The sequence below is a fragment of the Schistosoma haematobium genome, chromosome 3, assembly GCF_000699445.3.
Source record: "Schistosoma haematobium chromosome 3, whole genome shotgun sequence".
In the NCBI taxonomy this organism is placed as follows: domain Eukaryota; kingdom Metazoa; phylum Platyhelminthes; class Trematoda; order Strigeidida; family Schistosomatidae; genus Schistosoma; species Schistosoma haematobium.
Window position 1 is genome coordinate 1,941,026 of NC_067198.1, and position 24,081 is coordinate 1,965,106.

General features: G+C 36.3%; 1 protein-coding gene across 1 annotated transcript in view; it reads left to right on the forward strand.

The window, feature by feature from the left end:
• Nucleotides 1–24,081, forward strand: part of TRPM2_3 (Transient receptor putative cation channel sub M member 2) — a gene marked incomplete at both ends in the record, with an annotated part of 120,225 nt that overhangs the window by 29,608 nt on the left and 66,536 nt on the right. The window contains 5 exons of the mRNA XM_051218923.1: nucleotides 2,349–2,464; nucleotides 4,726–4,875; nucleotides 4,932–4,985; nucleotides 11,689–11,818; nucleotides 14,338–14,667. Coding sequence (XP_051068658.1) covers nucleotides 2,349–2,464; nucleotides 4,726–4,875; nucleotides 4,932–4,985; nucleotides 11,689–11,818; nucleotides 14,338–14,667 — 780 coding nt within the window. The remainder of the gene's footprint in view (nucleotides 1–2,348; nucleotides 2,465–4,725; nucleotides 4,876–4,931; nucleotides 4,986–11,688; nucleotides 11,819–14,337; nucleotides 14,668–24,081) is intronic.

Sequence of the window (24,081 nt, forward strand, 5' to 3'; positions counted from 1 at the left end):
GAGCACATCCATGATCCCGCCTCGCGAAATTCGAACGTAGGACCTATCGGTCACATGATCTCAACTATTGAAATTACTATAATATGCACAAAAACACCCTCTGATAATAATCAACATATGCTCACTAGCGACTGGCTAAAATAGGTATTTCCTGAAATTCTAGTGAAAAGCAGTGAACAGTGGAGTTCAACCACGTCTGTTGTGAAATAGTAACTCACTGAAGATAATGATGGATGTGTCGCTCAATTTGGTGGATTAGTTGACGTTAGACATTAACACTGGTAGATGCCAGTGGTCTCAGTGATCTAGAGGTTAGGCGTTGGGGCGCGAGGCCGATGGATTTTAGGTTTGAATCTTGCGAGGCGCGGTCGTAGATACGCTTTGCTGAGGAGTCTTATAATAGGAAAAAACAGTCGTCTAATGCTTCCAGGTTTTCCATAGTGATCTAGCTCCAATTGACTCATGATCTCAACTGGTAAAATTATCATAACATCCACAAAACCCCCTTCTGATACTCATCATTTCAATTCATTATGTTCTGATCAGCTGCTTACAAACCGATCAAATCTAAGTTGTCATAGAAATTGAAATACTTATAAATACGAAGGTATATAGAAGTGAACATATGTATCATGATGCAGCGAACATTCCAACAGAGTTAATAAGGTCATAGAGAACTGTTTATTTCTGATAAACAAATAAGATGTTTCAAACGTTTGATCGGTATATATTGTGTTCCAGGTTGAACGTCAAGTCTGGTATGCAAGTACAGTCATCTGATGAGTGCGAAATAAAGTGAAACGCGCCTCCTGAATTCCATTACTAACCACTATCCATCTTTCCTTATAATTCTTAAAGTAGAATAAAGAATTTGTTTAGTATTCATTTATATTTAAAAGAATCCTTGATTATATAAGGCATAAGTGAATAATAAACAAACGTTTCATCACAAATTAAAACTTCCTATTAGTCTTGTTACATCTGTTATAACTTGTGACCTGTATGCCCTGTAAATGCATAACATAATGATACGCATTTCTCAGAAGTCCCACAATAGGATGAAACGGCCGTCCAGTGCTTCCAGGTTTCGAAAGGTGGTCTAACATCAATCGGTTCATGATCTCAATCAAAAATTAGAGAACAGTCGATCATCGATCGGACCAATGACTCCTAAAACCCGCACAAGAAGTCTAGACAACATATCGATCCTTCTTCTTGCCTAGCTCTGCCTATTAAATCCAGAACACTAATTTCAGTATCCACGATATGAATTATGTATTACAAATATACTTGGTTTATGTTCAAACCAAACAGACCACATAGTATCATAAAATAGATCTAGCCAGAAGTGGCCCTTCTATCGCAAACGCAACAACAAATGAAGAAGACGACCAGTGTAGCAGCAGTTTCACCAACAGTAGGTCTCAATATACACGAAGGGAAAAGCAAGATTCTCCGATACAACACAGCATGAACCAATCGAATCACAATTGACGGAGAAGATTTGAAAGATGTAAAATCCTTTACATATCTGAGCAGCATCATTGATGAACAGGGTGGATCTGAAGGATCAGCAGTGTAAGAGCAGCATATTTACAACTAAAGAACATCTGGAACTCAAAACAACTGTCTGTCAACCAACACCAAAGTCAGAATTTTCAATACAAATATCAAGACAGTTTTACTGTATGGGGCAGGAACCTGGAGAACTACGAAGGCCATAAGCGAAGTACTTCGGATCCGTTGGTCAGACACTATCAGCAACAACCTACAGTGGGAGAGAACAAACCAGTGGAGGATGAAATCAGGAAAAATTGCTGGAAGTGGATAGAACACACATTGAGGAAAGCACCCAATTGTGTAACAAGACAAGTCCTCACTTGGAATCCTCAAGGCCAAAGGAGGAGAGGGAGAGTAATGAAGAACACATTACGCCTAGAAATGGAGACAGATATGGGAAAAATGAACAACAGTTGGATATAACTATGAGGGAAGGCCCAGGACAGAGTGAGTTGGTTGAAGAATGCTGGTCAGTGGCCTATGCTCCATTAGGAGTAACAGGGGTAAGTAAGTATGAAGTGGCTGTGAATGTGGGAAATAGTAATTGATAGACCAGGCATAATTCAAGAATGGTAAATCGTATCATAATAATCTATAGATCAAAATAAAGCTTATGATAAGAAGAACATAGATATACATAATCTAGGTACTCGATAATTATAGATCAAGAGTATATGTATCATATTAGTACAGAAATAGATCCCAACAATTCCTATTCATTATTCTCATCAAGATATCACAGAATCATTCCTTTTTTTTCTTTTTTATTTCATTATTACTTTCTATAGCTGGTACCACGGTTACATCAGATCAAATTAATTTAGAACAATTAGAAATTACTTTAACATTAAATCGTGCTGATATTGCACGTGAAAAAATTTTTTTAGAAAATAAAAAATGGAAAGTAAGTGAATGAGTTTAATTGAATCAATCCCTTTTTTTATGATCGTTATTATATTAATGATGATGTAATCAATCGATCAATAAATTAATCAATAAATCGATCAATCAATCAATCTATTAATCACTATCTGACTTTCTAGTTGGTTAATATATTCAATTTTTGTTTTGTTTTTCTGATCGAACGTCTATGTTTGATGGTTGATGAATAGATGTTGTTTTGTATAATGGTCATATATATATATATATATATTAGTGATTAAGTGAATTCTATTGGTTTCAGTGAAAATATCTTTAAGAATAATCAATTCTGGATGTGTTATACCTTATGACCGCCAATTAGGGAGCAGTGACTTATCGATCGGAACAATGACGCGTAAAACACGTGCAAGCTGTCTAGAGTCCTGATCGGTCCTGCTTTCCGCCTAGCCCAGCCAGTTAAGTTCAGAACACCAGTCTCAGCCTCTGGAATATAAATCCTTGCATTTTAAATATACTGAGTTTATATACCAACCAGATAGACCACAACGCACCATAAAATAGGAAACAACATTTGTACAGGACTTAGCCAAATGTGAATGTGGGAGGCATTAATTAATAGACAGGGTATAACTCAAGAATGGTAAATCGTATAATAATAGTTCATAGGTCAAAATAAACCTCGTGATAAGACGAATATGAATATAAATAGTTTAGTTATTAAACAATTATACGATAAAAATATACGTTTAGTATTGGTCCATAAAAAAGATCCCAAAGTTACCATTCCTTATGTTTATCGGGACCTAACAGGATGATATTAAAAGTGGTCGATCTTCAACTTTGTATATGGTTCGTCTTAATAACCATCAATAGTTAATGTCCACAACGGTGTTTTAATCAGAAGGTGATTATGTTTATTATTGCACAACCAACACACAGATATCCAAATTTACAAGTATGCTAAGCATGTATGGAATAGTAATGCTGAAAAGGAAGCAAGTAAGCGAGTTCGCACTCGAGTTCGATAGGTCCTAGATTCGAATTCTCTTAGTGTAGGATCATCGATACTCACTGTTGACGATTGTCATACTACAACAGAACAACCATCTAACACTTTCAGGTTTCCAATGGTGATCTAGCTTCAATCAATTCATAACTTCAACTATTACATATATAATCAGAATGGGTTTTGTGGAGATTTTACAAATTTCACTAGTTGAAATCATGAGTCAATTGAAGCTAGACCACCATGAAAAACCTGGAAGCACTGGAGAGCCATTTCTTCCTAGTATGGGACTCCTCGTGGATTGATTGAAGTTAGACATTAACACCGTTGGATGTCGGTCAGCTCAGTGGTCTAGTTGGTTAACCGCCTGGCGCGAGACTGATCCAATCACTCTTGATGGCGAAACTTTGGAAGATTTAGAGTCCTTCACATACCTGGAAAGTATCATCGATAAACAAGGAGAATCTGATGCAGATATAAAGGCGAGGATTGGCAAAGAAAGGACCACATTCCTACAATTGAAGAACATATGGAACTCAAAACAACTTTCAACCAATATGAATGTCACAATCTTCAATACCAACGTCAAGGCAGTTCTACTGTACGGAGCTGAAACTTGGACAACTACTACAATCATCATGAAGAAGATACAAGTGTTTATAAATAGTTGTCTACGCAAGATATTCAACATCCATTGACCGGATACCATCAGCAACAGCTTTTTGCGGGTGAGAACAAACCAGGTTCCAGCTGAAGAAGAAATTAGGAAAAAACGATGGAAATGGATAAGACATACTTTACGGAAATCATCAAACTGCATCAAGTGGCAAGCCCTAACATGGAATCCTGAAGGGAAGCGTAAAAGAGGAAGCCTAAAGAACACATTACGTCAGAAATAGAAGCAGATATGAAAAGGGTCAATAGGAACTGAAAGAAGCTGGAAAGGATTACCCAGGACAGGGTTGGATGGAGAATGCTGGTGAGCGGCCTATGCTTCTTCACGAGGAGTAACAGGCGTAAGTAAGTAAGTAAGTAAGTAAGCGAGACTGATAAGTCCTGGGTTCGAATGTCGCGGGGGGCGGGATCGTGTATGTGCACTGCTGAGGAATCCCATACTAGAACGAAACGGTCGTCCAGTGCCTCCAGGCTTTCCATGTTGGTCTAGCTTCAATTGACTCATGATTTCAATCAGTGATATCGCATACATATTTACTTTTGATGACTTTTCTCTTTTTTTCTCTTTTTTCTTCTCTTTTTTTCTTTTCTTTTCTTTCTAGAAAGGTCAATTAAATGATTATATGTATCAAGCATTAATGAGTGATCGACATGATTTTGTTAAATTATTCTTAGAACAAGGTTTTAGTTTAGAAGATTTTTTAACTATCTATATGTTAGAAAAATTATATACAGATCAATTAAAAAATTTGGTAATTTCTTATTTTATTAATTAATCACTTTAAAAAAAAATAAAAAAAATTTTTAGAATTCCAAAGTAGCAATATTCAATAAAATGTGGGAATATAATCGATCACATCGAGTAAGTTCATATATATTTTTTTATTTATTTTATAGTTGCCATGGTAACAGTATAATTTATAAATGATTTTTTTTTTGATGAATTACTTGAAAAGGTTAAATGAGGGGTTAAAGATTAAGATTAGAATTTTATAATTGATTATTAAGGCTCAAAATCGTTTTGCAATGATGTGTGCAAATGTATTCAGTATTTGTGTTCTCCCAAATTCTAATCTTCTGAATGCTTTATGTCCTCTATTTTTTCCTCTTTTGAAATTTATTTCATTCCATTATATTCTTTGAATAACGTCTCCAAACTTTAATGTTTCCGATTACTGCTTATATTCTTACTACCTCTACCACTATGGGATTTGGATCGATAATTGTATCTCTGTGGTAATGTGGTATGGCAACTCGAACTGATGTACGTAAGTACGTACGTACGTATGAATTTCTATGTTGTTACTGACTGACTGATTAAGGTGAGGAATTAGATTTACAGTTCTCAATATGAACTGATATGAGCTATAATGTTAAAAGAAAAAAAAGTGGTATCTAGCTAAATAACTGGATAAATTTCGCGCCAAAATCTAAGATCGTAAGCACAGATGGATAATGGCTAAAAGTGGAAAACAGTTTGAAGAGCGTTTCGTCTTATTTGGGGCTTGTCAATCACCCACTATCCATCTTCGCTTAGAATGTTTGTGAATTAAGACAATATCGAGGAAATCGTCACAGGATGCACAGATGCCAATAAGAAACTGATTAATTGTAGTTCTTAATAACACTGGGAAGATTTAAGTCAACAATACTAAGTCAATGTAAATTTCACGGCATTGTACAAGCAAGTGGCTATCAGCACTCAGTAGCTAAGTGGGTAACGCGATGACGTTTGAAGTGAACGGTGTTAGGTTCGTGTCTCTAAATGAACACCAACTCTAGTATGCGCATTAAACATTCATCTGAATAGTTCCAAATAGGACGAAACGCACATCAAACTAGATTCAATTGTTAGCCACTATCGATCTTTGCTTACATTATTTAAGGTAACAACAAATAAAATGGCTCGTTAAAATAGATCAATGATATCTATAAAGAGTTTGTTTCGTTGGTAAAAAAACTCTATTGAACATGGCGGAATTTTAATTAATTTTTTTTAAGTGCCATATAACTTGTTTAGAATCTAGGACCTAAGGACCCATATTATTTGGTCTAAAATAAGAAATCAATCACAACTGATTGATCACCAGGTGGTGGGTGATCAATGTCATGTGTGTCAATTCCTTCTTAATGTAGATCGAATGCTGTCGAACAAGTTGGAATTTGGCCCACTACTCTAGGTGACTCGACATTGCGTGTATTATGTTGAGACAAGATGGTGGTTGGAGTTAGTCGACAGGAAACCGTGGACCCGGGTTTCATACTATTTGGCACTTGTCAGTAAGGTGTACCTGTAATCTTAAGGGAACTAGTGCTTTTATTGGCACATGTGTATACTATGCGGAAAGATTAAGGTTTGAAGATGTTGTTCAAAGAGTATAATCGAGTGAAGCAAATTTGGAAAGAGAAAAAAAAAGGGACATGAAGCACTCAGAAGATTAGAATGTGGGAGAACACGCGTAATGGATACACCTGCACACACTATTGCAAACGATCTTGAGCCAATGCCATTGAAGTTCTCTAACCATCGGTTGCTATCATCTCGCGGTCCCCAACCAGGTAGTCTACACCTACCGAAATGACTCAGTCCACTTGTCAGTGACTTCATGGATTTGTGTTTTGTTTTGGTTTGGCCGCCTCTAGCTTTCTTTCAACCCACTCCTACACCATAAAACATCGCACGTCGGGGCAGTCGGTGGTCGGGTATACGTAACACATGTCCCAGCCATCTCACCTGATGAATTTTCATTACTTCATCAATTGACTTGCCATCCTTACTTAGTACCCGTTTCATAACAACTACATTACGTATATATATATATATAATTCTAGTTCAATGGAGCTCTTCATTTTGACGTCAATTAAACCACACGATGTTGTCGACGGGTTCACCAAAGATCTGACTCCATTTGGATCATGTGATGATTGTTAGCGAAATATACATTTCGTCAATCCTCGTATGTAATTATCAACTTAAATCGCTTTAATGAATAAAGGAATTAAATAAGTCGAATACAAGAATGGATTTCGAATACGTATATTTTGTACAATCGTTGATCGGAACAGACAATCAGAGAATCTCGGTGAAGAAGGCGTGTGAGCCAATTCCATTTGATCAAGCGTTAATCAATATTTATAGTCATACATACATGTGATGAATGTGATAAGAAGTGTATACACATACATGCTCATTTAAAAACAATCAGGGTTCATAGGTGAATAATTAACAAGGTGAAAATGTAGCTTGAGAAGAATGGATAAACTGGCTTTTCCAGAAGCTAGAATAACCTCTATCGGCTTAACAGATCACTAGGACACTACACCAGTATGGAACTCTCCAGCAGTGAGTATCCACAAAATCAAAAGTGCTCTAAGTCAGAGCTTTGTGTTTTCACCGTGAGTCTTTAACTCCTGGAATACTAAGTCGGTATCCAATAATTTACAGGTCTAATTTCAATTAATCCTTCATGTTATGTAACTAGCTTCCTTTGTTTTCAGTGAATAAGTGCTTGATACTTGGTATGAAGGAACTTCATAGATCATGACTTCTCAATAGAACAACTGGAATTACCTCTCAAAATTAACCGCTAGTGAAGTAAAATCTTGAAGTATTTCGTTCGATTTCTGATAGGGTCTTGGATAGATATTACTGAAAAGCCCTTTACTATTCAGTAATTCCGGGTTTTAAATCATTGTTTAGTTAAGGTTGATTCGTGATCAGTTTACTTCTCTTAAAAATTTAATAGATAGATAATAGATTGATGTTCCCGGAGTGAACATTAACTCTAGGATATAGATACATCCGGCTGACAATTCATAAATAGGACGAAATGAGCTTCTGGGTTATCACTGCTAGCCACAATCCATCTTTGCTTATAATTGTTAAATTATTCATGAACCGATTGGTGTTAGACCATCATTGAAAACCTGGAAACACTAAACGGCCATTTCGTCCTATTGTGGGACTCCTCGGCAGTGAGCACTAACGATCCCGCTCGCGAGGTTCCAACCCAGGGCCTTAAGTCTAGCGCGCGAACGCTCAACCAACTAGACCACTGAACCGGCCGCTATCCAACAGTTTTAATGTCTTACCTCACCCAAACCACGAGATTGCGCGACCATCTTCCATTGTACTGAGGTAAATACCTGTAACTACCCGACACGGATTATCTCTACTGCTTACAGCTTCCAGGTTTTCAATGGACGTTTAACATTAATCGGTTCATGATCTCAATCAATAACATATTAATCTCCACAACCCTATACTGATAAGTACCTTATGAATAAAAGTAAGTGAACTGAGACTGACATTTTATCACACTGCTAGTTCTACTCAAATAGGCTATTCAAACTTGAATCTCAATCTTCGATAGATTCATAAATGTACACTGTTGAAGTGTATCTAGTAACTTTTAATTCTTATTGACGGTTTCATTAACATCAATCCTTGATTCATTAGAAATCAATTAAAAGAATCATTTGATCCCTACTCAATTATACATTTCGTATTTCATTTCCATGTGAACTGTTACGGTAAGGCAACGTTTCTTTGTTTTGTTTTATTTTATATTACAAACTTTTCTATTATAAATTTATTCGATAATGAATATATTTTAGAAACTAGGCAGAACTGTATCCAAAGAACACAAGGTAACAGAAGAGTAATACACGTAGTAATAGTAGTAATAGTAGTGGTAGTAGTAGTAACAGTAGTAATAGTAGTAGTATAAGTAGTATTGATTGATAGTAGTATGTTTACCAATTATCAATTATTGGTTTTTTTTTCTGTAATATCTGTTTGTGTAAATATTTATCATTGTAATATTAAAGTCAATGCATGTGCTATGAATGAATGTTTAGAATGTAGACTATTGAATTCTTTATTAAATTGTAGATCTGATTGAGATCTGTTAAGACTATTGTAGAGATATATTCATCATTGATTAGATAGTATTGTTATCCGACCAGTAATATATATATATATATATATATATATAGGGGTGTATATGATGAGAGCATAGTTCATGGACGACCTTGGAGGAACGTTAACATGACCTTGGAATGTCGACCTATTTACTAATGTTGAATGAACGTCAGAGATTAATGGGAGAAATTAGGATGGTTAAGAATTAGATTTAAGATTTTCATTATGAATTGACATTAGCTATAATGTTAAAATAGTATTTAGTCAAATGAATGAATGAATTTCGCGCTAAAATTCAAGATTTGCTATCTTCAATCTGATTGGTTTGTCTATAAATTATAGTCTTACTATCTATACAGATATTCATCGTATTGATGATGCTTCATCTGATCATCCGATCAGATGAACGCCATCTTCTCATTACTCTATCGAAATTTATAATATATCAGTTGATTCACTAATCGTGTATGTTATATATATATATATATATATATATATATATATATATAAGCATGGCTATTTGTACTCATTAATGCATTTATGTACAATAATTAGTGTACACAATTCAATACATTGTATCATCTGTGCTTTCTTGTGTCATTTAACCAAAAGTATATTTGATAATCTTGAATTCAACCATTAAATTACTACAATCTTCACAACCCCTGTCTTCTGATATCAATCAATGTATGCTCACTAGTGATTGTCTCCAAGAGGTATTTTCTGGAGTTCTAGTGAGTAGACGTGATCAGTAGAGTTCAACTGTGTCTTTTATGAGATAGTGTCTCATTGAAGACAATGATGGATGTGTCGCTCAATTTCGTGGTTTGATTCAAGTTAGACAATAACACCGTTGTGTGCCGGCTTAGTGGTCTATAGGTTAAGCGTTCGAGCATCGTTTCGAATCTCCTGTGGCGGGATCATGGATGCGCACAGCTGAGGAGTCCTATACTATAATGAAAAGGCCATCCAGTACTTTCAGGTTTTCCATGGTGGTTTAGGTATAATCGACTCATGAATTCAACTATTAAATCTTAAAATGTGAAAAAAGACACCTACTTCATTGTACATTATGTTTGTTATTAAATTATTTAATGTTTAACTGGACAGGGAAATGAAAATTACTTTGGTTTTTATAGTAAATGATTAGTATCAGTGTGTTTTTAACACATTTTATTATGACATGTGGTGGTGAAAAATCGATATTGGATACATGGTGTACTGCACTCTAACCCCATTGAGGTTTAAGACTACATTTGATCAGTCTGTTATGGGCATATGTGGATACTATGTGAATTTAAATTCACCACATTGCACAAGCATGTGGCTATCAGGACTCAGTAGCTGAGTGGATAACGCGATGACGTTTGAAGCGAATGGTATTGGGTTCGTGTCCCAGAGTGAACATCAACTCTGAGATGCAGGTACACCCGATTGACGATTCCCAAATAGGACGAAGTGACGCGCGTCCTGGATTCCACTGCTTGCCACTATCCATCATTGCTTACAAAAAAATCTAGAAATATATTTAACGTTTGAATAATTCTAATTAGGAGAGGGTTTTGTGGAGATTTCACTAACTGAATAGTTAAATTCATTGGTCGATTAAAGCTAGACAACCATGGAAAACCTGAAAGTATTGGACGGCTGTTTTGTGTTAGTATGGAACTCTTTAGTAGTACTTATGCACGATCCTGCACACGGAATTCGAACTCAGGACCTTCAATTTCGTGCGCGAACGGCGACTTAATTAATTCCATCTTTTTTTATGATGAGTTCATTCTTTATATTGTTGAATGAATATACACAATTAAAGAATCTTAAGGTATACAATAGTTTGGACCACCAGTAATAATCTGGAAGCATTAGATGGCCATTTCGTCTTAGTTCACAACTCGTCAACATTGCGATTCCACGATCTCACATCGAACGGACTCAAACTTAAAACATTCGATTTCGTAAGCAAACTCTTAACCTGTAGACTACTGAGTTTGCATCTAACAACATTATTGTCTAATTTCAACTAATCTATAATAATGTACGTCCATCTTCCATTAATTTCATCCATCATCGTTGAACTCTTCTGGTTACAGTTTCCTACTAGAACTTCTGAAATCATTTCTCAAAGCTAGTCACTACACACCAATGAAACTGGAGGTTTAATCATTCGCGAGCTCAATCGAAGGTTCTAAGTTCGAATCCCTTCATTGTGGGTTCATGGATTCATACTATTGACGGATCTCATACTAGGACAAAAAGATTGTCCAGTATTTTTAGGTCCCAAATGGTAGCTAACTTTGATCGGTTCATGATCTTAATACATAGATTTAGAAACCTAATCACATTTGTATGTTTCAAATATTCTTTTCAATATATGTTATTGCTGTTGTAGTTGCATGTTAATGTTGTTCAATGATGATGATGATGATATAACTTTGCTTCAATGTTGTCATTTAGCATGAAGACAATAAATTGAATGGTGTATTCATTTAGTTAGTAGTATCCTTTCAGTAGTATATTTCAGTTGTTAGTTAGTTAGCTAGTTAACTAGTTATTTCCTTTATTGATTTTTTTCATGGTTTGTTTTTCTTTTTGTTTTGCTTCTTTCTTCTTTATATTATTCTATCTTTTTTATCATTAGACATCGAAAGTGGCATTACGTGATGTTGGCAAAGTGATTAAAGCATTAGTTGGTGATTTTTATCATCCACTTTATTTAAGTAAAGAATTTCAAGCGAAATTAATGCCGGAAAAAAGGCTAGAAGGCGCTGGTAAGATTCATGTTATATACATATATATATATAAAGTATTACATTTTTATAATATGGAAACCCCCCCCTCCTCAAAATGTGTATTTCCCACATTGTATATAATACCTTAATCAGTCAAGATCGGTGAGCTTATAATTTATGGACGATCATTGAGTGACACTAAAGCGACCTTGAGAGTGATCACCCTAATAACCAGGATCAAATAAGAGTTATGAACCTGTATAGTGAATAAGGATTATAATTTATAATTGATGGTTAAGGTTAACAATTCGATTCTAGGTTTTCATGACGAACTGATATCAACTATAATCCTAAAAAACTTTATTTCACCAAATGGATCAATAAATTTTAAGATGGTGAAGAAGATTTTTCAGTTCAAGTGAATGATTTTAATGAAGTTTTGTTCTCTGAAATGTGTGCTAATGATGTTGTTTAGAAGAACAATGAAAGTTTCACAACCAAATCATCTAGTTCAGCGAACAAAACGATGAATGAATTCAGAGTCAAAATCTGAGATCTGTTATTCTCAATGTAATTGGTTCGTTCATAAATTATAGTCTCCAACGGATATAAGTGATTATTTCTAGGTGAAGTTAAAGATTCTGTTAGTTACTGACTGATATAATAATTCAAGTATAAGATTCATGTTTGAATACTCTATTCTATTAAATGTGACCAATTATTTCTTATACTATTCATAAAAACATTAACCATATGAATGGAAACTTGGTTAATCTAGTCATTTGTTAGGTGTACCTTTAGTTACTTAGTTACGCCTATTAACCCCAATGGAGTATAGGTCGCCGATCAGTATTCTCCAACCCACTCTATACTGGCCTTTCCTTTCTAGTTCTATCCAATGAATGTTCATTCTTCTCATGTCTGTCTCCATATGTCTACGTAATGTATTCTTTGCTCTTCTTCACATTACTATTACATAAGAGGTAATTTACTTAATGTTTATTTACATAATCTTCATTGTGATGCATATTGTAATTAGAATATTGATGAATTTATAAATCTTCTCTTTATTTGACAATAACATTACTGACATGATATTACTTAAATTCAATTTTAGTAGTATCTGATTGAGATCATTAACCGATTGATGTTAGATCACCATTGAAAACCTGGAAACACTAGACGGCCATTTCGTCCTATTGTGGGACTCCTTCGTGGCAGTGGGCATTGACGTTCCCACTCTCGAGGTTCCAACCCAGGGCCTTAAGTCTAGCGCGCGAACGCTTAACTTCTAAACCACCAAGCCGGTCGGTATCCAACAGTATTAATGTCTTACCTCAACCAATCCACGAAATTGCGCGACCATCTTCCATTGTACTGAAGTAGATACCTATGTCTACCCGACACGGATTATCTCCACTGGTTACGGCTTCTCATTAGAACTCCGAGGATTCAATGGTGATCTAACATCAGTCAGTTCATGATCTCAATCCATAACTTAATCATCTTCACAACCCCTATACTAATACACTTGGTATTGTTTGGCTTGTATCTTCCCATTGAGGTTTAAGACTGCAATTGATCAGTCTGTTATTTGCATATGTGCATACTGTGTGTATGCCTCGATGCTGCCTTAATTCACAAGCCTTTTTTTGTAAACAATGATGGATAGTGGTTAGCAGTGGAATCTAGGACGCGCGTCACTTCGTTCTATTCAGGACTCGTCAGCTGAATATACCTGAATCTACAAAGTTGATGTTCACTCTGGGACTCGAACCCAGTATCAATCGCTTCAAACGTCGTCACATTATTCACTCAGCTACTGAGTCCTGATAGCCACATGCTTGTGCAATGGAGTGAAATTAAATTCACTTGGTATTGTTTAACTTGTATCTGAATGGATAACGCGATGACATTTGAAGCGAATGGTACTGGGTTCGAGTCCCAGAGTGAACATCAACTCAGATTCAGGTACGCTCAGCTGACGAGTCCCAAATAGGATGAAGTGATGCACGTCCTAAATTCTACTGCTAACCACTATCCATCATTCCCTCTACTGATAGTTAGTAGTCTCGTTAAATTACTGGATAGAATAATCGAATTTGTTTGACTTGTATCCTAGTAACACAATGAAATTATTGATTGATTTATTTATCTACTGTTTGTTAATAAATGATTCTTTCTTTTTTCTTTCTTTCTCTCTCTCTCCATTTCTTTTCTCTATTTTTGTCTTTTTTTTTGTTTTGTTTTTGTGTGGTTAAACATAAACAAAACAATACATACTTATGATGTCTTTGAATTGCTTGCATGTATGCATGCATCCTATTCAACTAATCGGATATACTATTGTTACATGTGATTTGTACTTGTTTATAAATGTAATCATTGCTTTGGACTAATTAAACAATAACAAACTAACACTGTAATCATGATAATGATTGTGATGTAATCATTGGTAACTAATATGGTAACTGAACTGTTATGTAATCATATGCTTGTTTATCTTATCTCTTTAATAATATATATGTGTACATTATGTGTATGTATATATGAATTAGACATTTGTCAACGTTTATTAGGTTCTCATAAATTAAGAAATAGTCAAGATATTAGTCATTTATCATCATCATCATCTTCATCATCATCATCATCATCATCTATTAACAATAATAATCATAATCATAATGGTGCTATATGTCCACGTACACTTGGTTTAAGAGATAGTGTACGATTTATTGATTATGGGGAAGATTATGATTATATGAATTTACATAATGCACATACATCATCATTACCATCAGCAGCACCACCACCACCACCAACAACAACAACAACAATAGAAGATATAGGATTTCGTAATCCAGCATTTTTAGAATGTGATAAATATGGTAAGATTGTAGTGTTGTTGTTGTTCTTCTTCTTCGAATAGCTATTGATTTATTTAAACACTTAAACACCAAATAGGGCTGGGATACTGCTCGGGTGCCTAAACTGAAGTACGATGGTTTTCTTAAGGGGGTCACACTTGGAACCTTTAACCTAAAGGTTTAATCGATAAGACAATGAATTCATGTAGCCAGTGAACAACAATTGGCTTATATACCATTTGTTCTTTCAGGATACCGGAGCAAATGTACATCATTGATTTGGAATCAGGATTTTCTAACTCTCTTAGATGGATACTCTGTATCCAGCAACCTGATAAAAGCGCCGGATATTCGAGTAGCTATTTCTTTATATAGATTACATATATAAATAAATCCTCCTGTAATTTATAGGAGAATATCATTTTATCTAAGTATTATGCTAGACGACAATTATTAGAATATGATAGTAAGAAGTTAGGTTAAAGCTGACTTATAAAGGCGGATCTAATAATGTACGTACTAAACACTTAACAAGACGGTATGTCATCCAAACCTGGTGAAATAAGAGATCTCCTAGAGGAATTATTGTTCATTGATAGTCTTATGAATATCTTGACTTAGAAAAACGTCTTAGAGTAGACGTCACGATGAATGGTTCTTTATGTGACCTTGACAAAATTCCATTACTTACAATGACTAAATTGAATCATGGTTTTCATTATAAACTGACAACACCTATAATGTAAGAACAGTTTTTAACCATATGGACAAAAGTTGATGTCAGTTTATGATGCAAACATTCTTCCTTAATTGGAGTTCTTATCCTAAATCATAATCCTAGAATAACTATTCACATTATCTTGTTTTCTGATTGACTGATTGATTGACTGAATGTACCAGGAATGTTCTACGATGATTTAACTAGATTCTGAAGCTCACGCTTGAAGTTTATCTTTACCAAGTTTACAGTTTACCTGAAATTCTATTGAAATGATCCAGTTTTATAAATATATGTTATTTAAATTGTTTAGCTTATCTGATGTCATGCCTCGTTTTTTGATGACTTACTTATTTACTTACGCCTGCTACTCCCAATGGAGAATAGGCTGCCGACACGCATTCTCCAAATCACTCACTCTATCCTGGACCTTCCTTTCTACTTCTATCTAATGGATGTTTATTCTTATCATGTCTGTCTCCATTTCTCTGCTTAATGTGTTCTTTAGTCTTCCCATTCTCCTTTGACATTGAGGATCAATTCCATATATCTAAATTAATGCTTGCTCTGGTTGTCAGAAGGGACATCAGCCTCGTGACTTCCGAAGGAACTCCGTTTTCACAATGAGGCGTCATAACTCTTCTAAATGAAGACCTTCTAAATCCCAGGGCAGTTCCATTCAGTACTGTGAACATTCTAACTGTACTTGATTATGTAAAATAAACCTCAGTATTTAATAAAGAGGGATAATCACAAATAAATGTATTCAAGCGCTCTATTTCAGCCTGTTTGATACTCATCACATTGATATATTTATAATTCATTGTTCACGCTTGGAGTTGAATTCGATATACTTCCCTTAGAACTTCAATAAGTCTTCCACTGAACTACTAGTTTCTGAAGGTCTCTAACTTGAATTGTGAACAGATTATTTCTATCATTCTTTCAAATAGTCTCAGATATTAAGATCATAAATGATATAATATAGTAATATGGTCAAAGTCTTGAAGTATGATGGAATCGTTTTGCTGACGTGAATTGTTTGTTAGAAATACCATCCAAACTAGAAATGCTGGCTGTGTAGTCCAGAGATTAATTGTTCGCGCACGTGATTGAAGGTCTTCTGTCCGAGTTCTGAGTGCGGGGTCTCAGATATACACTGCTTAGGAACCCTATACTAGGATAAAATAGCCGTCAAACGCTTACAGATTTTCAATGGTGGTCCAGTTGAGATCGACTCATGAATTCAAATGTTAAGTTTTAGTCAACTTGAAAATAGGATTTTCCTTATTTAATCTCAACATTTAGTTTTCAAATCATTCTAAATGTCAATTATAACGCTTGTTAATAGTAAGTTAATGATCACTATAACATCAAATGGGCTTGATAATTAACTAACATTCTTGATATTAATTTGTTTCAACAAATAAATATGTAAATCTAAACAAAATCATTTCACTGATTGAAATCATGATTCAGTTGAAGCTAGACCACCATGAAAAACCTGGAAGCACTAGAAGACCGTTTCGTCCTAATATAGGACTCCTCAGCAGTGCGCATCCACGATCTCCACAAAACCCCTTCTGATAATAGTCATTTCACTTAAGTAGTTAACTACTTTCATCTCTAAATAATTAGTTATATCAGAAGATAGTTGATTGAATGAGTCGACTGAAGTTAGACCACCATTTAAAACATGGAAGCACTGGATGGCCGTTTCGTCCTACTGTGGGGCTCTTCAGTAGTACGTACCCACGATCTCGCCTAGCGAGTTTCGAAATAGTTCAAAATGATTGATGAATCTACTAATGTATGTACTGGAAAACAGATTAATTCCCTAAAAATTTTAGGACAATATGACAATGCAGTTACTCTCCATCAGTCATTAAGGTATAAAAAATCGACAACCTATTTGCATATTATTATGCCAGACCACCATCATAGTTGTATTGAAGGAGTACATATATTTATTTGTAATTAATAAATGACCGTTCAATACTTCCGGGCTTTCAATGGTAGTCTAGCTTTGATTTACTTATGAATTAGCAAATCCTCATTCTAATAAACCAAAACCATAATTAAGTAAATATATTACACATTTAGTTTACCTGAAAGTCTTTAACTAAAATATACTACTAAGAGCAGTATAGGGTTGTTGAGATTATTAATTTTAGGGTTGACATCGTAAACCGATTGATGTTAGACCACCATTAAAAACATGAAAGCACTGGAACGCCATTTCGTCCAATTGTGGGACTCCTCCGTGGCAGTGCTCATTCACAATCCCGCTAGCGGGTCTCGAACCCAGGACTTGTCGGTCTCGCGCGCGAACGCTTAACCTTTAGACCACCAAGTCAGCCGGTATCCAACAGTGTTAATGTCTAACTTCAACAAATCCACGAGATTGCGCTACCATCTTCCATTGTACTGAGGTAGATACCTGTGTCTACCCAACACGGATTCGCTCCACTGATCATTAGAACTTCGAGAATTCTCTCACGAAGCTAGTCACTAGTGAGCATATGGCAATTATCAGTATAGGGTTGTGGACAAAACGACCGTCCTGTGCTTCCAGGTTTTCAATGGTGATCTGACATCAATCGGTTCACTATCTCAATCATAAACGACTAAGATGTTTGTGTATCAGTACATCATTCATATATAAAGGTGTCTAATTTCTTGATCTGTAATATCTAAGTCATCAGAATATCTCTCTAGATATAAGTTTCGTTTGATTTATCTATAGATCTACTACTGAAATTCAAATATATAGTATGCTACTTATGTTGACAGATATAACTAGTATGTAAAACCATTCAAAAGTGGAATGCTTGTCGAATTCGGACACTCATGTCACATTAATTTAATAGCATTCTTTTTTATTAAACATTTCTATCTATCTATCTATCTATCTATATATGAATGTCCCTATGTAATACTTTGATCTTCAATTCTGTTGAAATCATCAGAACGTAATATTGATAATCCAGGATGATATTTCCTATACACTGACACTAAATAATGAATATGTTACTTCTATTCGAATATGATTTGTGCTGGCAGACCTAAGCTGTTCATAAATAACCATAAATATTATTAAATAGATAGTGCTTGACAACTCACGGTTAACAGATCATGATTTTCTCGTTATCGAATGTCGTAAGCACATTATTCTATGTTGAGTAAGAAATGTCAAATGAGAAGGGTTTCTTGTGGATATTATATTAATTTAAATAGTTGAGATCATCAGTCAATTGAAGCTAAATCACCATAGAAAGCCTGGAAACACTGAACATTCTTTTCATTCTATTGTGGCACTCCTCAGCAGTGCGCATTCACGACCCCGCCCAGAGAGATTCGAACCCAGGACCTATCAGACTGTTGAGCGAGCTGATTGTTCGGAATTTATTAATTGACTTTAATCGATTTATAGTAAAAAAATAGTTCTGTAAGGAAAAGTGAATGGTGGCTGCATCCTAAGTTATTATTTATTCCGGGACTCGAACCCAGAACTATTCACTTTGAAACCTCATCATTAACTTAAACTTTTCAGAAAAATGAATGAAATTATAATGAAACTGTGTTCTCATAAAAGGAATCTAATGCTAGATGAAAGTGTATTAATCCATTTAGAAAGTGTTTATAGTAAATTCATTTTCATTATGACAATAGTATAGTTCATTACATCTGAGCCAAATTCTTAGTTTAATGTCAGTGATGAAAATATTTGATTCCATAAGTTATGTTTCAATCGAGGACACGGAGGATCCTATTGTTATTCCATTTATTTGTTTGCATAACATCTCATTAGTAGTAGATAAGATTATATTTACTTACTTACTTACTTCAACACTTACTTACTTACTTACTTCAACACTTACTTACTTCAACACTTACTTACTTACTTACTTACTTACTTACTTACTTACTTATGCATATTACTCCTAATGGAGCATAGGCCGCAGACCAGCACTCTCCAACTCACTCTGTTCTAAGCCTTCCTTTCCAGTTCTGTCCAATTTTTGTTCATTTTTCTCATGTCTATCTCTATATCGCGGCATAATTTGTTCTTTGTTCTTCCTATTTTCGTTTGGCCTTGAGGATTCTATGTGAGGGCTTGTCTTTTGACGAAGTTTACATTTAAGCATAGTTTAGTAGATTTCATCGTTAAACTGATATATAGAGTACATCAGTTCATACTAACCTACTTTGTATTAAATCTTACATAATGACCATAAATGTAATTAATCAAGTAATCACTATACGGATCATAATGAACAAAGAACTCCTCTGAATCTGATCAATTTTTAGTTGAATGTAAAATGACATATTACCTTCGTAAAATATGACTTTTATATGATTCACGTTTCTTATATTTCTATTATCATCAATTTGATGATCTCAATCTTCTATTGGCAAATAATTCCACTTTTGATTGGTGTTGCATACTACTTATATCTGTCAATATAAGTAGTATGCACCACCATCATATATATATTGATTAGACAAATACCTATTCTAATCATTCTGTATTCATAATAGTTAACTAATCTACAGCAATGTACACTTATACACATCTAACACATATATCTTCTTCCTCAAATACAGCAATATGTCGGTAGATTATCTTTAATGATAAAGAAAAATTGTTTTATTTAATAGTTGTCAACTAATGCAATATTCAATCATAATGTTTTTTATTATTGAAACTGTTGCTAAGGTGTTTTTAAATAAAGGAAATTAATTTTTATGTTGTAAAGCGGCAAATTTCATTAAAATGTGTGTGTGAGAGAGAGAGAAAGAGTGAGGGAGAGAGAGGGGGGAGAGGAGGAAAAAAAGGTAAACTCTGTCAAAAATAGAAAAATAAGTTAAAGTTATTGATTAATAATTTAAAGGGAAAGTGGTATCCAATCTAGAACTGATTATCAATAGCATAAGAATCTTAAAATAGAAGAAAATGGTTTACTTCAGTAATGACCAACTTTTATTGATCCGAAGGGGTTTTGTGGAGATTTTTGAAATTTCATTGATTGAAATCATGAGTCGATTAAAGCTATACCACCATGGAAAAGATCTCCGCCTGGAGTCCCTCCGGGGGCTACTGCCGGTCCCAAGCCCGGATCAAGGAGGAGGGTTGGGCATGGGGTTAGCGTCCCCATCCCGTAGAAAACTAACTCGCTAAAAAAACGCTAACCAGAAAAAATTATTCAAATCTTTTAAACTCTGCCCTGGGAGTCAGAAGATCTTCATTTAGAAGAATTATGACGCCTCATGATGAAAGACGAATTCCTTCGGAAGTTACGAGGCCGATGCCCCTTCAGACAACCAGAGCGACCATTTATTTAGGTACATGGAATGTTCGTACAATGTTGGACACCGGAAGAGCCTTCCAGATTGCTGCAGAAATGAGAAGATACAACCTAGAGGTACTTGGGATCAGTGAAACACATTGGACACAAGTTGGACAACAACGACTAACTACAGGAGAGCTCCTGTTATACTCCGGCCATGAAGAAGAAAATGCACCACATACACAAGGAGTTGCATTGATGCTGTCCAAACAAGCGCAAAATGCACTTATAGGATGGGAATCTCATGGACCAAGGATCATCAAAGCCTCGTTTAAAACAAAGAAAGAGGGCATTTCAATGAACATCATCCAATGCTATGCGCCTACCAACGACTACAATGAAGACGCTAAAGATCAATTCTACAATAGGCTGCAGTCAATCGTCGAGAAGTGCCCAACAAAGGACCTGACCATTCTGATGGGAGATTTCAACGCCAAGGTTGGAACGGACAACACTGGATATGAAGACATCATGGGACGACACGGACTGGGAGAAAGAAACGAAAATGGTGAGAGATTTGCAAACCTATGTGCCTTCAATAAGCTGGTCATAGGCGGCACCATATTCCCACATAAACGCATACACAAAACCACATGGACTTCACCGGATCACTCTACACAAAACCAAATCGACCATATTTGCATCAACAAAACGTTCAGGAGGACTATAGAGGACGTGAGAACCAAGAGAGGAGCTGATATAGCATCAGATCATCACTTACTGGTCGCCAAGATGAAATTGAAACTCAAGAAGCACTGGATAACGGGGCAGACAATATCACAAAAGTTCAATACGGCCTTTCTCCAGGATACTAACAAACTCAACAAATTCAAGATAGTCCTCAGCAATAACTTCCAGGCCTTTCATGATCTACTCAATGGAGAAGGAACTACTGTGGAGAGCAACTGGAAGGGGATCAAAGAGGCAATCACTTCAACATGTCATGAGGTCCTGGGTCACAAGAAGCACCACCACAAAGAATGGATCACTGTCGATACACTGGATAAGATTCAAGAAAGAAGGAACAAGAAGGCAGCGATCAATACCAGCCGAACGAGAGCAGAAAAAGCCAAGGCACAAGCTGAATACACGGAAATAAACAAACAAGTGAAGAGGAGCATCAGAACCGACAAACGTAAATATGTGAAAGATTTAGCAACGACGGCGGAAAAGGCTGCAAGAGAAGGAAACATGAGACAATTGTATGATACGACAAAGAAACTCTCTGGAAATCGCCGCAAACCAGAACGACCAGTGAAAAGCAAGGAAGGCAAGGTAATCACCAACATTGAAGAACAACAAAACAGGTGGGTAGAACACTTCAAAGAACTCTTGAATCGACCAAATCCACTGAACCCACCCAACATCGAAGCAGCACCCACGGACCTCCCAATCAATGTTGGCCCACCAACAATTGAAGAAATCAGCATGGCCATCAGACAAATCAAGAGTGGCAAAGCAGCAGGACCGGACAACATCCCAGCAGAGGCACTAAAAGCAGACGTAGCGGCAACTGCAAGGATACTCCACATTCTCTTCAATAAGATTTGGGATGAGGAACAAGTACCAACAGACTGGAAAGAAGGACTTCTGATCAAAATACCGAAGAAAGGCGACCTCAGCAAGTGTGATAACTACAGGGGCATCACTCTTCTCTCAATACCGGGAAAAGTTTTCAACAGGGTATTGTTAAACAGGATGAAGGACTGCGTAGACGCCCAACTTCGTGACCAACAGGCAGGATTCCGTAAGGATAGATCGTGTACAGACCAAATCGCAACTCTACGGATCATTGTGGAACAATCAATTGAATGGAATTCATCACTCTACATCAACTTCATTGACTACGAAAAGGCATTTGATAGCGTGGACAGAACAACACTATGTAACTTCTTCGACACTACGGCGTGCTTCAGAAGATAGTCAATATCATACAGAACTCATATGATGGATTACAATACAAAATCGTGCATGGAGGACAGTTGACAAAGTCGTTCAAAGTGAAGACCGGTGTTAGGCAAGGTTGCTTACTCTCACCCTTTCTCTTTCTCCTGGTGATCGACTGGATCATGAAGACGTCAACGTCTGAAGGGAAGCGCGGGATACAATGGACATCTAAGATGCAGTTGGATGATCTAGACTTCGCAGACGATCTGGCCCTTCTATCCCAAACGCAACAACAGATGCAGGAGAAGACGAACAGTGTAGCAGCAGCCTCAGCAGCAATATGTCTCAATATACACAAAGGGAAAAGCAGGATTCTCCGATACAACACAGAATGCACCAATCCAATCACAATTGACGGAGAAGATTTGGAAGATGTAAAAACCTTTACGTATTTTGGCAGCATCATTGATGAACAGGGTGGATCTGATGCAGATGTGAAGGCGCGGATCGGCAAAGCAAGAGCAGCATATTTACAACTGAGGAACATCTGGAACTCAAAGCAACTGTCAACCAACACCAAGGTCAGGATTCTCAATACAAATGTCAAGACAGTTCTACTGTATGGGGCAGAAACCTGGAGAACTACAAAAGCCATCATCCAGAAGATACAGGTGTTTATCAACAATTGTCTACGCAAAATACTTCAGATCCATTGGCCGGACACTATTAGCAACAACGTACTGTGGGAGAGAACAAACCAGATCCCAGCGGAGGAAGAAATCAGGAAGAAGCGCTGGAAGTGGATAGGACACACATTGAGGAAAGCACCCAACTGTGTCACAAGACAAGCTCTCACATGGAATCCTGAAGGTCAAAGGAAAAGAGGAAGACCAAAGAACACATTACGCCGGGAAATGGAGATAGACATGAGAAAAATGAACAAGAATTGGATGGAATTAGAAAAGAAGGCCCAGGACAGAGTGGGTTGGAGAATGCTGGTCAGCGGCCTATGCTCCATTGGGAGTAACAGGCGTAAGTAAGTAAGTAAGTAAGTACCATGGAAAAGGTGGAAGCAATGGACGGCTGTTTTGTTCTAGTGTGGGACTCCTCAGCAGGGCGCACCCACGATCCCGCATACGCGATCGGACCCAGGAACTGCCAATCTCCCTTGCAAATGCCTAACTTCAAAACCAATGAGCCAGAATCCATCCTGGATTTCTAGTGAGTAGCCGTAAACAATGGAGTCAACCAGGTCTGTTGTAAGGCAGTAACTCACTGAACACAGTGGTGGACCGTGGCACAAATTCGTGGATTGGTCGAAGATAGACTTTAACATCATTGGATACTGGCTCAGTGGTCTAGATATGAGTCATTCGCGCGCGAGACCAAAGGTCCTAGGTTCGAATCCCGCATGCGCGATTGTGGATGCTCACTGCTGAATAATGCGATGGTAGGATGAAACGGCCGTCCATTTCTTCC